Source organism: Martes martes, assembly GCF_963455335.1.
Source record: "Martes martes genome assembly, chromosome: 12".
In the NCBI taxonomy this organism is placed as follows: Eukaryota; Metazoa; Chordata; class Mammalia; order Carnivora; family Mustelidae; genus Martes; species Martes martes.
Genome location: NC_137900.1, coordinates 27,511,182 through 27,528,958, shown reverse-complemented (window position 1 = coordinate 27,528,958; position 17,777 = coordinate 27,511,182). Strand labels below are relative to the sequence as shown.

Genomic DNA, 17,777 nt, shown 5'->3' with positions numbered 1-17,777 from the left:
GTTACACAGCATGTTAGAAGACTGTATGCTAGGCAGAAAAGACAAGACAGCTAAGGAAGATATGAATCACAAGAATATAACTTTAATATATAGTCAGGGGAGGCTGCTGGTAATCATGTTTTCTGAGCTAAGCCAAACACCTTGGGGGAAATGAAGACAGCCTGGTCCCTCTAGTTATCTTCTTACAAATCTTGTTCCATGGTCAGGAGCCACACTCTTCTGCATTAGCTTGGGATAAGGTTTCATTTTATCTTTCCTAGAATTGCCTACAGCACCGAAATGATGCCCTAGAGTGGTTGTTAGTGTGGTTAGTGCCTGGATCAACAGCATCAACCTCATCAGGGAACTCGGCAGAAATGCAACTTCTGCGGTCCCACGCCAGACCTAAAGAAGGATCTCTGGGGGTGGGGCCCAGCAACATGTGTTTTCAACGTGTGGGATGATTCTGATTCACACTAGAGTCTAAGAAGAACTAAATTTCAGGGTCTACCCTTGCTTCCTAAATGTCCAATCTGGGCCACTAATTTAACATTTTATATTTCTAACCTTGAAATTGAGTCTGGCCAGATCAGTATGGGAACTGAGGATATCTATGGTAGTATAAATAGAATCAAGCACCTCTCTTTTTTCACCTTTCCAGGGATTCTGTATCTACTTTCATCCAGCCATTATCTCATTTATCTCTCTGGTTATCAGCCAGCCTATTACAGATAACATACTGCCTGTAAGTTTTCTTCAAGAAATTTCACATCCTATATATCTAACTCTCAAGGAAAGGATCATGAGGCACAGTTTCCACTAAGTATAACCACTTTTATCACAACCAGGGCCAGCTACCCCAAAATAACTCACCAATGTTAAAAATATATTTATAAATCATTTTCTTTTTACAGCTTTGAAATGTAGTATTACCCAGGTCCCAGGTCCCACTGCACACAAGGAAAAACATGGAAATAGTATATTACACTATTTTAAATGACATAAATACTTACAGCTTATCATGAAGCAGTTCTCCCAATTTTAATTCTAAAAGAAAAAAAAAAGAAAAATCCTTTGAATAATACAATCTTAATATTTAAATTTTATTTCTAAGAAAGAAAGTTTTGTTTGAAAATGGGCTTGCATTAAACTTCATTTTCTTTTTTTGAAAGACTTTATTTATTTGACAGAGAGAGATCACAAGTAGGCAGAGAGGCAGGCAGAGAGGAGGAAGCAGGCTCCCCGCTGAGGATAGAGCCTGATGCCGGGCTCAATCTCAGGACACTGAGACCATGACCTGAGCCCGAAGGCAGAGGCTCAACCCACTGAGCCACCCAGGTAGGTGCCCCTAAACTTCATTTTCTTTTTCTTTTTTTTTTTTTTTAAGATTTTATTTATTTGACAGACAGAGATCACAAGTGGGCAGAGAGGCAGGCAGAGAGAGAGGGGGAAGCAGGCTCCCCACTGAGCAGAGAGCCCGATGCGGGGCTCGATCCCAAGACCCTGAGATCATGACCTGAGCTGAAGGCAGAGGCTTTAACCCACTGAGCCACCCAGGCGCCCTAAACTTCATTTTCTAAGATATGATTATTTGTACTCAATTACTAATATAATGCCTTCTACAGAGTGAATATTTAAACTCTTTAAGTTGAACTTTTTAGAATTAGCAAACAACCCACCACGGGCCAAAACAATCTAACCAGAATTACCAACCTCATTTTAAAGTATTACTAGTGTATTTCCCCCTAAGTATACTTTTTCACAGAACTGACTGCTATTTCGCAAGTTGTTTTTAAACTACTTGGTGTCAAAATCTAACATCTTTTTGTCCCAGGAACAGTAAGTACCAAAGTTGTTTTTTAAAATTACATTTTATTTCAATGTAGAAAACACGAGTAAACAGCTAATCAAAACAGTATTCAAACCCTATAAAACAAGTCCCAACCTTGGGTGCATATTGGTATCAACTCCGGAACTCCGGAACTCCGGAAAATCCCAGCATTCAAGCAGCACCCTAAACCAATTAAATTCTAGGGGTGGGGCCTCTGCAGTGGTTTTAAAGCCCTACAGGTGATTTCAATGTGCAGAGAAGGTGAGAACCACTACCACAACATTTTAAGTAGCTTAAGTATTGATGGTCAAATCTTGTGGAAGGTGCAAAGCACTAGTTTTCAGCAGTTCTCAAAGATGGTCTGGGAACCCAGGTGGTGTCTGTAATATTAAAATTACTTTCACAGTAATATCAGGGCACAGGGGTGGCTCAGTCAGTTAAGCATCCAACTCTGGATTTCGGCTTAGGTCATGATCTCAGGGTTGTGAGACTGAGCTCCATGTTGGGCTCCACGGTGAGCATGCTTATGATTCTTTCTCTCCTTCCTCTGCCCCTCCACCCCTGCTCTCTTGTGCACATACTGGTGTGCTCCCGCTCACTCGCTCTATCTCTCTCTCTCGAATAGATAAAATTTACTTTTATAGTAATACTAAAACGTTGTCTTTTTCATTGTGTTGACATATGCACTGAGGATGCAAAAGCAATGCATAAAGAGGAAAAATTTTAAAATGGGGGGTGGGGCTACACTACTTTAGTTTCAGCACAAATTAAAACAGTGGCCCCAAGCTCAACAGTGTATTCTTTACCTCCATGCACTTGTAGTTAAAAAAGACAATTTTTTTTTTTTTAATTTCACTTAAGAGGTCCTTGATGAAGCAGTAAAATTATTAACCTCAGGGCTGGGACCAGGGTACAGCAAGTGAAGCACCTCCCATGCGAAATTTAAAGAGTGACTCACTTTCAGGTAGCAAATTCTTAAATTTTACACCGTAGGTGCCTCAATCACTTCATTCTAGTGCTGGCCCTGACTTACCTGATTAAATCTCAGTCTCTGAGTACATCTTTTAAATATTCTATTTGACAAAATGGAAACTTATAAACAAACACTTTTGCTGCATACCAATGTAAGACACTGTCTTAAGGAGAAGCACTTGCACAATTATGGAACACCATTTTTACTTGAACAATGGCCAAAATGTACTTATTCAGATATGAGAATATGTCATTTTCTTGAAAATAAATGAGTTTGTTGCTTTAAGAAAAACAACTGACGTGTGTGTTGCCAATAATAAAATTTGAGCTTTTAGGCAAAAATTAGAATTTGGAGAAACATATCTGACACTGTGAAACCGACAGATTCCCAATACTTAAAAAAGACTTTTCTGATGATATTGGTGGTGATATTAACCAATGTGCTTTTCAGTATTATGTAATTTCATCAGCATTTGAAAGATCTGCTTAACTCAGTGAACCAATATTTTCCAAATGGCAACAAATGTTCCAAAATCAGGCATGGATAAAAGATCCATTCAAAGTTCAAGGCAGACCAGTGGATTTTAATGTAAGAAAGAAAGTCCACTCATATGTCTTCAGATTCCACATCACAACTAATCTTTAAGAAACTACCACCTGTCAAGTTTTGTTGCACTGTCATATCAAAGAAGAGGATCCACAATTATCTTTAGAGGTTCCTCCATTTTTCAACTACATATTGGGTGAGGCCAAATTTACCTCATATACTTCAAGCACACACACAGATAACGAATTCAGGCACCCTCTGTTATGCTGACATTAAAGAGATTTTCAAAAATATAAAACTCCACTCTTGTAAGTCATATTGCTTTGAAAAATATTTATTTTCATTAAAAAACAACATGTTAACATGCAGTGGATTTATATTTGTTTTTAAATGAATTCGTATTTTTAAAATTTGCTTTAAATTTTAATACAGTAAACAATACATATGTTAACAAAAACAATTTTTAAGAGTTTAAAAGTGTAATTTTTAAGAGTATAATGGGATCCTAGGGGCTTCTGGGTGACTTTGGCTCAGGTCATGATCTCAGGGTCCTGGGATCGAGCCCCAAGTCCGGCTCTCTGCTTGGCAGGGGGCCTGCTTCCCCGTCTCTGTCTCTGCCTGTCTCTCTGCCTACTTGTAACCTCTGTCAAATAAATAAATAAAATCTTAAAAAAAAAAAAAAGAAAGAGTATAATGGGATCCTGAGGCCAAAAACTTTGAGAACTGCTGTAATAATTTATCAAATACTTAAGGTAGATTTGGGTACCAAACAGCTTCATTAAACATAAAACACTCCACAGACCTAAAAGCAAGCCAATCACTCCGGGCCTTGGTCTCCTATCTGTAAAATGAAGGGCTGAACTAACTGACTCTCATTAGGTCCCTCAGAACACCAGTAATCAGGGAGGTCTGGGTGCTCAGTGGATTAAGCAACCAACTCTTGATTTGGGCTCAGATCATGATCTCAGATTCCTGGGATTGAGCCCCACCTTGGCCCCACACTCAGTGCAGAGTCCGCTTATCCCTCTCCCTCTGCTCCTCCTCATACATGCATGTGCATGTGCTCTCTCCCACTCTCTCAAATAAACAAATAAATAAATAAATCTTAAAAGAAAAAAAAAAAAAGAACATCAGCAATCAGATCACAGTAAACTGTAGGCAGGAAATTTTAAAATTTACTCAACTAAGCAGAGTACAAGCCCTCTCACTGCATGATCAACAAATGGACACAGAATCATGATATTCTATAGCACTACAGACCTGAGTAGTTTGGGTCTTATCCAACTAGGCTGCAAGTCTCAAAAAATTTAGTGAGAAGGATGTTTTACATTTATCATTAATAGAGCAATGAAATCATCACGCATCATACAGTCCTTGGAAAATTCCATGGTACTAATAAAGAGAATAAGAGTCAAAAAAGCAAGTTAACATCTCAGTATTATATGGAAATAGTTTTACCATGGAAATTGTTTTGACCTTCCATAACCTTTGAAATGGTCTCGAGGATCCCAGGGATCACAGATACACCAAACTGTTGAACTAAGTTAACACAGTGATAAAAAATAGTTACTTCTACTTTTATGTTAAAGCCTTAAGTAGGTGCAGCAGTACATAACTTAAAACACTCAGAGCAAAGGAAAAATTTAGATACGAGGAAAAGCTGATGATTCAAGGTTTTTTTGACTACCTTGACAATAAACTGCCTTTTTCTTTTATCCTCACTCTCATTCATATCCTCACTCTCATTCATATTCTCACTCATGAATAGATCTGTTGTGAGAGCAAATTTAACTCATTTTGTGGGTCCCAGAATTTCGTAACATCTTACTGGACATCCTTCCTTTTGCCTTAGAAATGAATAACAAATCATAACTTGTGGTCGATTTTGGGTATGCAGCAGTACTAAGCACTTGAAGCATATGATCATTCTCCTGAGAAACAGTTCTTACAGGACAGAGAAAAGTATGTATCTATATGACAAGGCAAATAAATTCTATCATCTTATAAGTGAACAGATCATGTGTAAACTGAAGTTATAGATCGTTGAACAGATTTCCACCCATAACATTATAAATGATGGTTAAGTTCCCACCTAGGGACCCTATGAACACCTACTGAATCAGTAGGTTGAATGATACAGTTGAAATCAGTATCATTGTAATAGTGATATTTAAACGAACCAATTGAGGTTTACCAGGCAGTAAAGGTGGCAAACTGCAACTACTTTTAATTCCCTCCTGAAATCTCATTAAAACAACCAGAGGAAGTGTGTGTGTGTGTGTATTTAAGAAAGGTATACACTCTAAAGAAGAAAAACAGGTACAATAAAATTGAGGAAAGTTGTAAATAAAAAGACAAATTAAGTAGTTACTTAGCAAAGTCGAGAAAGCAGAATCTTAAAACCAGGAGTGAGGAAAGCAAAAACCAACCTGACTTACTGCTTGCAACTCAAAGTGCAGCTAAAGGAAGGCTAAAACATGGAGGACTGAGCTGTCAGACAACACAGAACCCTGTCCTATTTACAGAGGATAACTGGCCCTCCCTAACCCCACATACTGAAGACTTTTTTTGAAGAGGGCAAAACCATCTCCAGAGACATAAGGTTATCAGAAGGCCAGGTACAGTATGGAAAGAGGGGGCATTAAGCGAATATGTGAGAACCCCAGACCTCTTCCCCACTTAACTGTTAAATCGTAGGCAATCAAGCCAGAGCTTCAACTTCAAGGCAAGAGATTAGATAAATTTGCCAAATACAATTTCTAAATATAATCTTTAGAAATATTTTTATAGAAATATGAATAGAAATTCTATTTATTTATTTTTATTTATTTATATTTATGCATTTATTTATTTTTCATATATGAAAAATATTCATATATATCTATTTCTATAATAGCAACACAATTTATAAATACAGCCTTTCCAAGTAGAAAGAGCTAAATAACTTATATCAGATTTTTTAAATTTTAATTTTATTCATTTTTTTAAAATTTTAAAATTTTTTATTAACATATAATGAATTATTAGCCCTAGGGGTACAGGTCTGTGAATCGCCAGGTTTACACACTTCACAGCACTCACCATAGCACACACCCTCCCCAATGTCCATAACCCAACCACCCTCTCCCTACCCCTCTTCCTCTGGCCACCCTCAGTTTGTTTTGTGAGATTAAGAGTCTCTTACTGTTTGTCTCCCTCTATATCAGATGTTCTTTACCACAAAGCCAAGTCAGAAAAAAAAGAAAAACAAAAAAAACCCAAAAAAACAAAAAAAAAAGAAAAACAAAAAACAAAGCCAAGTCAGATCACTTGATAGTGATGGTCTGTCAATAAGTCCCACTCAAAAATTCAGAGCTTTCAATTGGCTTTTTGGTCTCCCACCTTTAGACATGCAACAAAGAATTCTTAGATATCTGAAGTAATGCCCAAAAGATACAAACTAAAGGAAACAAACTAAAAAAAAGAAAAGACTAGTTGGAGGAAAGATACTATGTAGAAGAACAAACATTCAAAAGAACTATTATTCTTAGAGAAATAAAAAAGTGCAACCCTGAGACAAAAACAGGACATTTTACTTTTTTTAAAAAGGGAGGAAGAATATTAAGAAAAAAGAAATCTTAAAAATAAAGAATATTACAACAGTAAAGAAAAATACAGTAAGTTTGTTAGAGTCTTAGTCCATTCAGGTTGCTACAACAACAACAAAATACCATAAGCTGGGCAGCCTATAAAAAATAAACGTTTAGGGGCGCCTGGGTGGCTCAGTGGGATAAAGCCTCTGCCTTCAGCTCAGGTCATGATCCCAGGGTCCTGGGATCGAGCCCCACATCGGGCTCTCTGCTCAGCAGGGAGCCTGCTTCCTCCTCTCTCTCTCCCTGCCTGCCTCTCTGACTAGTTGCAATCTCTATCAAATAAATAAATAAAATCTTTAAAAAAAAATAAATAAACATTCATTTCTCACAGTTCTAGAATCTGGGAAGTCCAAGATCAAGGCACCAGCAGATATTTGGTGAGGACCCACTTGCTAGACGGCCATCTTTCTGCGGTAACCTCAAAAAGCAGAAGGGACTAATCCCATTCATTTGGGCTCCACTCTCATGATCTAAGCACCTCCCAAAGGTTCAGTATCCAAAAAATAGATACTCCCCAAGGAGAATACAAAAATAAAAACAAAAATAACAAAAAAACCCAATGAGGAAATAGAATAATTAAAGTTTCCTAGAACTGAAGAATCAGATAAGATGAGAGGACCTCAGAGCTGTCAACCAGGCAAACCTCAGTGAAAGGTGTGTATACAGGATCAAACAGAAATCTTAAAAGGTTATATATGAAAGTTATCAGAATATCATCAAACTTCCTAATAGCAACATTAGTGCAAAAACATCAATGGGTCATGCCCTCAAAATTATCAAAGGTATCCAGAAATATTATATTATCAATAAAGTGGGAGGACAGAATAAAGACATTTTCAGACATTCAGAGCCTCAAAAAACTATCTCTCATGCTCTCTACTCAGGAGGAGAATAAAGATGTCTAATCTTTTTTTTTTTTTAAGATTTTATTTATTTATTTGACAGAGAGACACAACGAAAGAGGGAACACGAGCCCTGGGAGTGGGAGAGGGAGAAGCAGGCTCTCCACCAAGCAGGGAGCCTGACCGGGGGGGGGGGGGGGGGGGGGGCTCAATCCCAGGACCCTGAGATCATGACCCGAGCCAAGGCAGGCACTTAACGACTGAGCCACCTACAGCCCCAAAAATGTCTAATCTTGATAAAGTAAGAAATCCAGGCTGATGACCTCTGGATTACACGATGTACAAAGACAAGAAGTCCAGATTGGAGCAGTAAGTAAGAGGCTTGAGGAGAAATTTCTTCAAAGAGATGAAAATGACAGGTTGTCTGAGGTATCTGAATGTCTTAAGGAGATTCAGAAAAGGGGTAAGGAGACTAAGGTAGAATTAATGATAACTAAATAGGTTTTGGGTAAAAAAAATTTTGTGTAACACAGAACTGTGCAGGAAGGAAAAAGTAATAAAAACTTTACTCTTTGGCTCAGCCATGGATAATATCTGCATATTCATAATGTAGCTACAACTACATGGATAGATGTTGGCCCCATATGGATAGAAGTCCATAGATGATGCCAAACTGTGAATGCAAGGAATTAAGAACTAGCAATAAAAGCATACTATCTAGAATTATGGATAGTGAAATAACCAGCCAAAATAGGGAAAGTGATGACTTCTGAAGACACCTTTTCTGTTAACCAAAAACTACCAACATAAAGGAGGATACACAATACCTGCCTGACTAAAGAGAAAATCTGGTAAGATGCATTCAACAATGCAGAAGAGAACTCAAAGTGCATCAAAGGTATCATTCTCTTCCCACACCCTGCTGTATGTCAATGCTAGTTGTTAGAGGTGTTAAGACATCCATCCATGTGTTCCTTTCCTGAAGAATCCAGAGTCAGAAAGGTTAAATGGTAGTTGAATATTATTGAAAATAATCTAAACAGAGTGAACTACGTAGCACTATTGACATTTTATGCAAAATAATTACTTCTTTGTGGGGGCTATCCTGTGCAGCATCCTTGGTGTGTACCACGAGACATCAGTAGCAGCCTGCCTCCTACTGTGACAACCAAAAATGTCGAAAGACACTGGGAAATGTTCCTTGCAGGGCAAAATCAATCCTGGCAGATAATCGCTGATCTACAGTGACCCATAATTACCAGTGCTGCCCAGCCCACCTACGCTCTACCACTGAAAACATTCTTGATAAGATGTAACAAGGAAAACATAATTTTCATCTCCAAAATCAAAATCACTGAGAAAAAAAAAAAAAGTATTTTACAGGTTGCCCAGATCTTTCACCAAGACAATTTCTACTCATCTTTTTCTTCTTGGAATAAAGTGCTAACAGCAAATTCCTAGAACAATGATTCTCAAACTTGGGTTTATGAATTCAGAGGAAGAGGAGTCCATGAAAGTTTTATTAAGAATCTACGTTTTTTCTACGGTAACTATTAAATGTTATGCAATCAGTTTGATAATTTTTAAAAGATTATAGATTACCAAATGGGTAATAACATTATAACCAAGTACTGCTATAATTTCAGTGCCCAGTCTTGTGTTCATAATTATGTTGGTTTCAGGCAATCACCCAAAATGACAGCATTTAATGTAATGCAGTGGTTCTCAAAACTCTGAAGTACAAGATCCAGATACTCTCTAATTTGAAGAAAAAGGCCTTAAAATATTAATTCATTCCTTAAACAAGTATATATTAGGCACCTACAAATGTTCTAAATGAAAGAAGACAATACAGAAAGGAAAAGAAACAAGAAGCTTAAAAATCCTGGATTTTAAAAGAGGGAAGAGAAATTTTTAAAAGGAGTTTCCCAAAAGTACCGGGCAAGAGTTGAAGAAACTGGGTAGGTGAGGAGGCTTTAAACCATAGGGCCTGTGAGAAAGACAGACTAAGAATGAATGAGTGAAGCCATCAAAGACAGAAGGACATGAGATAACAGGACAGACACATGTCGTTCTAGACTAAAGCTCAAAAAGAATGGAAATAATGATAGCCAAACTTGGATTACCTCTGGGTTCTAGACACCTAATGATGTCATCATCCTAAGAGAGGTTGTTGGCTATCCACAGAGTGTGTGGAAGAAGGGAATCTGGTAGGTAGAAGAAAGAGCAATGTGTATATTTATGATCATTTGTGTTTAAGTAAAATTTCTAAGTTGTGGGTTTATACTTCAGAAAGCACCTAACTTTAGACAACGAAATGAAATACAAAGATAAAAGGCTTTTTACAGGAGTCAATGAGATGGTTTGAATTAGGCAAAGCTTCCTAAAGAAGCAAAGCTCAGAGGTGTTGTTTAGATAAATGACATGTCATGTATCAGGCACAGTAACAGTAATAGCACCATATATTCAAAATAATTTCAGGGGGTAAAAAAACAGAAACCAAGTGTCTCAATGTCAGATATAGGAAACATGAAGGGAATGTGTGCCATCTGCCTAACAGGAAATAAGAAAAGTGATGAAATTAGAATTTGGTCCAGAAGACTCTGAAGAGTCACTAAAAGACCAAGTAGAAATGTACATAAAATACACTGTCATCACTATGCCTGCTTGCTTGTTTGTTTATTTATTTATTCATTCATTAATTCTGGTACCAAAAAAACAATCACCAAAGTCTAGCCAAATGCCATCACGCTGTTACTAAAAGGAAAGACCACTGTAACAGTTAAAGGGTATAACAATATTTGTTTTAAATTTAGTTCTCGGAAAGTTGCTAGAACAGAAGTCTAAACCAAATTGATGCTATGAATTTGATTATTTCAAGAAGAGAAAACAAAAATATCACAGCTCAAGAGCTGCCAACAGCCTTTAGACCTATATCTATATGTAAAGGAAAATCACTTCTATATCAACTTTTTAGTTTCAAGGATACCTCATATCCGTGCCACTTCAGACAATGCAAGAGCTAATTATGGAAGAGTTAATAGGATGGTTTGAGGTTGGCAACAAAATGACATGCTAGCCCCCTCTTAAACCCCCACTGAAGCAGGGATTAAACCATACTGCCAATTCAAGGTTCCCTCCAAGAAGAAGCAAAATTATTCACTCTTCCTCAAACATCAAACTCTCACTGAACTCTGGCTGTAATAGTTCATCTCAGTCTAGAACACTTCCCTCACATTCACATAAAAATTCGACCACTCCCTTAAGGCCCAACTGAAGTCATATGAACTTCAGAAAACCTTTTCCATTTAGGTTCAGAATGACAGCTCTCTAATACAGACCACTTAAACATCAGTGCAAGATGATGGGTATAATCCACTAACAGTTTAAGGTCTCTGGGAACAGGGGCGCCTGGGTGGCTCAGTTGTTAAGCGGCTACCTTCAGCTCAGGTCATGATCCTGGGGTCCTGGAATAGAGCCCCGCATCGGGCTACCTGCTTCTCCCTCTCCCACTCCCCCTGCTTCTGTTCCCTCTCTCACTGTGTTTCTCTCTGTCAAAAAAATAAATAGAATCTTAAAAAAAAAAAATCTCTGGGAACAAAATTTACACTGTAACTTACACTTCTTTCTCTCTTCCTTGGATAGACAGATATGGGCAGTCTCCCAATTTCCAGTCTAATGTTCTTTCCATAATTTCATGTAGGCATACTTTAACTGGACAAGTATTTCAAAACAATAAAAGGGCAGGCACACGATTTATCATTTTGCTTATACTCAGCTGGCTCCCTTTCCACCTGCAGCTGCTCCAAGTCTCTACCTCTCCTCTCAAAAGCACTATTCTAAACACTCCAACACTTTGGTGCTGGTCTCACCAGCACCAAAGACTTAACTTGATTCAGTAAAAAAAAAAAAAAAAAAAAAATAGAACTCATCGGGGCAAGCATTCCTCCCAATCTGCTTGGAAATATACCTGTTTCAGGCACCTGGGTGGCTCAGTCCATTAGGCATCTGCCTACCGCTCAGATGAGGATCTCAGGACCTGGGATCAAATCTCACATCAGGCTCCCTGCTCCACAGGAAGTCTACTTCTCCCTCTGCCTCTCCCCTCACTCATCCTCACTCTCTCTCAAATAAAATCTTAAAAACATATATATATATGTGTGTGTGTATATATATGTGTGTGTGTGTGTGTATATATATACATACATATATATATACATGTTTCTTCACCAATCCTAACCTCAGTTCCTCCTGTCTCAGTAATTCCTCATTCTTTTCCCCTAAATTAATTTTTTTAAGATTGTATTTATTTGAGATTAGCGAGAGTGAGAGAGAGAGCGAGCGTGCGAACACAAGCAGGGTGAGCAGCAGGCAGTGGGAAAAGGAGGCTCTCCACTGAGCAGGGAGCCCAATGTGGGGCTCAATCCCAGGACTCTGAGATCATGACCTGAAGGAAGACGCTCAACCGAAGGAGCCACCCAGGCGCCCCTGCCCCCCGCAAGTTAATTTCTCTAGCATGTTCTTGATCCCATCCTCTCTTCAAATTCAAGCTCTCACTCTACCATTTTTTTTTTAAAGATTTTATTTATTTGAGGGAAAGGCAGAATCCTTGTGCAACATGCAAGAAAACACAAGTTGGGGGAAAGGGAGCGCACAGAAGGAGCAGAAAAAGCAGGCTCTCTGCTCAGCAGAGAAGTGGGGCTAAATCCCAGGACCCCAGGATCATGACCTGAGTGGAAGGCAGATGCTTAACCAACTAAGCCACCCAGGCACCCCTCTCACTCTACCATTTGTTCCTTTCTCTTTCCAGTCTCTCCCTAAGGCTCATTCCCCTCCAACAACAAACATGCTCATTTCTCTAATCACTTATGCCTATGCATTTATTAAACTATTACTATGTTCCAGACAACGTTCTGTGTAGTAGGGTTACGGACAAGATCTCTGCACTCACAGAGCTTATGTTCCGTTGGGTAAGGCTGACAATAAATAAGAAATAACCGAAAGCAACAGTTTCTGACAGTAGATAAGTATGATGATAAAAATAAAACAGAGTGATTCAACTGAGGTGGAGCTGGAAAGAACAGGGTTAAATCTAATTAGATTAGTTGTTTTGAGATATCCTTGCAACCCGCCAGGAAGGAGCCAGCTATGTGAAGACCTGGAGGCAAAGCAGTTTAAGACACAGAAAAAGAAATATGCAGAGGTCCGAGGGGAAACTGCCCTGGTGTGCTTAATGACATTAAAAGGTTGGTGTGACTAACATAATGAGCCTAGTGATGCAGTGGTACAAAAATGAAGTCAGTGGTAGGCAGGCACCAGACCATAACAGGCTATGGGGCTGGAATAAAGATTTTATTCTACATGCAACAGGAAGAGTCACTGGACCCTCTTGAGCAGTGAATAATGTGACTTTATCATTTAAAAACCTCAACTATACAATACTACTACCATCTTTAGGTCAATACAACTCATATTTCCACAATTTGTAATTATTGCCATGTACTTTCTGTTACTTAAAGCTAGAAAAATTGAAGCAACTGCTTCACACCAGTATTTCATGCACTATCAAATACTGACTGGCTTTTTTTTTTTTTTTTAAGATTTTATTTATTGATTTGAGAGAGAGAGAGAGAGATCACAAGTAGGCAGAGGAGCAGGCAGAGAGAAAGGGGAAGCAGGCTCCCTGCTGAGCAGAAGCTTGACCCCAGGACCCTGAGACCATGACCCAAGCAGAAGGCAGAGGCTCAAGCCGCTGAGCCACCCAGGCGCCCAGAATACTGACTGGCTTTAAATGAAAGTTAAAATTAGAGGGTAGAGAATGAGTAAGCCTGGTGAACAAACTTGATACACCACACTTACCTGTTGATTTCATTTACTGAGTTAGTCTACAAATAGCAATCAAGATTTTATTTTACCTTTTCCCAGATTCTGAATTTCTAGTCTAAAAATTCAAACTCACCTCGACAAGCTTCTTCAAAATCTTGGGTTATGTCCACCCAGCTTGTATTGCTTTTTTCCATCTTTTCTGGTATACTGAGCTCCCATCCCGAATCATCATCTTCTACAGAAGCTTTCATGACCATAATGCCTATAAAATTAACACTGGTGTAAAAGAGATTGTGGCTTTCAGGGCAAGAGTATTTGCAAGCCAAGTGTGTGCGTTCAAGTACTGGACGGAAGTCTTACTAAACTGCCAGACCTCATCTGAGTTTGAGGATGACACTGGGGAGAAAAAATCTTAATGCAATTAAATCTTACATTAACACTACTGTTGCTTATTTACTAACAGCCCAGCACCTACCAAGGCTTTAAGAGTTTGCCTTCCCACCATCCAAGGAAAAAAATCAGAAGCCACCCCACCACTGATCTAAACAAAATCAACTCGAGCTTCCAACTTTCCACACTGGCCACAAATGACCAAGGCACTCTTCAGAGTCCCCTCTCGCAGCCCGGGAGCCCACGAGGCAACTATATTCAAGTCGGGGTGGTCCCTCACCCTGCCCGAGCTCTCTGGGCCGACCTCTTCCCCGGCCCGGCAGGACCCCGCATAACCTCGCACAGTGGGGACGGAGTGCGGGAGCGCCGGGCAAGGGACCTAGCCGCCCTGCCAGGGGTGGCAGCGCACCTGAGGCGGGGACCCGCCCCACGTCCGCCCTACGAGGGTCAGCCTGGCCCGGCCCTGGCCCCACACGGTGCGGAAGCAAGGACAGAGCTGTCGTCGCGCGGGAGGGCGGGCACGCCCGGTGCCGGGTGGTCGCCCGGGAAACACCGGGCAAGGCCGGGGCCTCGGCGGGCAGTGGACACGGGGGAGCCTGCAGCTCCTACCTGAAGCGAGGCGAGAGGGCCGGGGCCGCAGGGTGACCTGGCGTCCCCAGGGTCCGCCACACGCGCAGGGGGCTGCGGCTCTAGGACACCGGAGGGAGGGAGTTTCAATGCCTCTGCACCGGCGGTCCCTACCTAATTCTCCCGTAGCCACTCGCGCCGCCACGAACCGTCCAGACCGCGGAAATAACGACGCCGCCTCAGCCGCCGCCGCCCCCTCCCCTCTCAGCCCAGCCCGACTGGCCGCGTGCGCGCATGCGTACGCCGGGTGCGCGCGACCCCGCCCCCCTCTCCCTCACTCCTGGGGACTTCGCGCGCCCCGGCCACACCCCCTCCCTCACCACCGCCACCGATGGCAGCCGTCTTCTCTTCTCGCGGGATTAGAGCCAATCGCGAGACCGGAAGCTACCTTCCTTCTCCTGCCCCAAGCCCAGTCCCGGGTAGTGGGCGGGTCCCGGTAAAGGGCGGAGCCAGCGGAGGGAGTCTCAGAGCCCGCCCCGCCCCGCGCGCCTCCCAGGGAAATTCTTAAAAAGGTGATGCTGAGGCGAAAAATAAAAAGCGAGGAAAGTAATTGTAGACCTTAGCAGTTGTGGCCATGCAAGGAGAGCCTAGCTGTGAGCTTCATGGAGCTAGTGCTGCCTGACACAAGATTTATGTTTTTCTAGAGAGCCTGGAGGGTTCTTGAGGGAAAATAGAAACAAAATATCTGCAGAATCAAGCAAGCCATTTTCTTTCAGACTTGTAAATGTTTTAAGTTTTTCTTAAAATTTATTAATAAAATGATCGATTTTAAATTGAGATTATGTAAGTAGACTGACAGGAGTAAGAAGCCACCTTTACCACTATATTCCCATTAAAATGGCCAAAATTTAAAAGACGACACCAAACGTTGACAAGGACTTGGAGCAACTGGACCTCTCATAGGTTACTGATGAGAAAGCAAAATGGTACAATCACTTTAACAGTTTGTCTTTTACCAGAAAATTAATCACGCATTTACCACTTGATCTAGCAATTCCACTCCCAGGTATTTTCTTAGGAATATGAAAATGTGTCCAATAGTACATTACTTTTCATAGCTGCATTTTTAATAATCCAAAACTGGAGGGACACGTGGCTGGCTCAGTTGGTTAAGCATTTGCCTTATGCTTAGGTCATGATTGCAGGGTCTGGGATCAGGCACAAAGCCCCACTAACTGCTCAGTGGGGAATCTGTTTCTCTTAAGCCCACCCCCCCCATGCTCATGCTCTGTCTCTCTCTCAAATAGAGAAATTTTTAAAAATTTCAATAACCCAAAGCTGGAAACAACCCAAATGTTCATCAACTGGTGAACGGTTAAACAATTTGTAGCATAGCTGTACAATGTAATAATAATTACCAACAAAAAGGGGAAAACTACTTGACCCACAAAAACATGAATCTCCAAAAACATTATATTGAGCAAAGGAAATTAAGAGTATACACAAAAGGATAGGATTCCATTTATATGAAACTCTAAGAAAGAAAAATGTAATCTATAGTGACAAAACACATGTCAAGGAAGGACTAACTAGAATAGGGCTAAATGATCTGAGATGATAGAAATATTCTGTATCTTGATTATGGTAGCAATTATATGGGTGCATACATTTGTAAAAATTCATTGAAATATACACTTATATGCATTTTATTACCTGCAAATCAAACCTCAATCTAGTTGCTTATTTATTTAGTTAGTTATTAGAAAGAGTGCCCAAGAAAAAGAGCATGAGCTGGGGGGGCGGGGGCGGTGCAGAGGGTGAGGGACAAGCAGACTGCCTGCTGAGGGGTGGAGGGGGAGAGTTGGTCTCAGAACTCTGGGATCAAGACCTGAGCCAAAGCGAGACACTTAACCTATCCAGCCAACTATAGGGATAGTTGCTTTTTAAAAAATAAAATATACATATTTATGCTTCTTAAAGAATAATAGGTTTTATAAGGGCAGGAACTTTGCCAATTTTGGTCAAAGCTGTATCTACCTCACTTAGGGTGGTGGTTGGCATATGGTAGGTTCTCACTAAATGCAGTGAGGATGAAAGTGTAGGGAAGAATTAAAATAAAACAAATCTATATTGTTTTTCCAAAACTGAATTTGATGAGCTTTGCAGAAGCCATAAGAAACCTAGAAAAGGGGACACCTGGGTGGCTCAGTTGGCTAAGCGACTGCCTTCGGCACAGGTCATGATCTTGGAGTCCCAGGATGGAGTCCCATGTTGGGCTCCCTGCTCAGTGGAGAATCTGCTTCTCCCTCTGACCCTCCCCCTTCTCATGCTCTCTCATTCTCTCTCTCTCTCTCTCTCAAATAAATAAATAAAATCTTAAAAAAAAAAAGAAACCTAGAAAAGGATGAACTGATTGCATCTGAATTATTCAGTATAGTGTGTAGATTGTGACAAAAACTTAGATACAGCGAGAAAACAAAAACAAAACAATACAAATAAAAAACACTAGAACAAGGCAGCCAAGTGAAACAGGATTTGCTTAATTTCTTTACTAAAATTTTAACTTATCTGATATTCAAGTTTATTTTTTTTACAAATTCTAATGACCTCTCCACATTAAAAACCATTTTCCCTGAAAGAGATTTAATTTATGATGACATCCAGTATGCTCCAAAGTGTTAAAAACTGATGGGTATTTTAGATATCAGATAAGCTACATGATGAATAAATGAATGCAAAGGAATTCATTGACAAATAGTCATTGTCTATTGTCTCCTCTGTATATGTAGGCATAAACATGCCTACATATAGTATATGTAGGCATAAACATGCCTACATATACAGAGAAGATGGGCATTTGGCACCTGGAAAAGAATTCCTATAAGACTAAGTCTTGACTCATAAAATGCTAAGTATTCCATGCCTAAACACTAATGTTGAGAGGAAATTCAGCTTGCTGTCATCATTTTGTACTAATATCAGGAACCAGTGTAGCATGGGTTTGATAAAAGCAGAACAACCAAAGTGAACTTTATGTCTGATTATATTGTTTCACTGCTACGTAAAAGAAATTGAAAACTTGCAGACAGTTCAGAGAAATGCTTTCAAAATGCTTTCAAAAAAACAAATAAAGTAAAGGTATCCTACTGTACCACATGACAGAAAGAAAATGGTATTTTTTAAGTTAAGTA

General features: G+C 40.0%; 1 protein-coding gene across 2 annotated transcripts in view; it reads right to left on the bottom strand.

The window, feature by feature from the left end:
• NAA35 (N-alpha-acetyltransferase 35, NatC auxiliary subunit) overlaps window positions 1–14,895 on the bottom strand; it is a 96,989-nt gene extending 82,094 nt beyond the window's left edge. The window contains exons 1-3 of one of the 2 annotated variants that reach the window (XM_080819944.1): window positions 14,761–14,895; window positions 13,763–13,891; window positions 993–1,026 (exon numbers count right to left, since the gene is read on the bottom strand). In XM_080819944.1, the coding sequence (XP_080676070.1) occupies window positions 993–1,026; window positions 13,763–13,886 (158 nt within the window). In that variant the 5' untranslated portion in view covers window positions 13,887–13,891; window positions 14,761–14,895. Of the gene's footprint in view, window positions 1–992; window positions 1,027–13,762; window positions 13,892–14,628 lie in introns of both variants that reach the window. The other variant, XM_080819943.1, reaches the window with a different exon arrangement.
• Window positions 14,896–17,777: the final 2,882 nt, after the last annotated feature.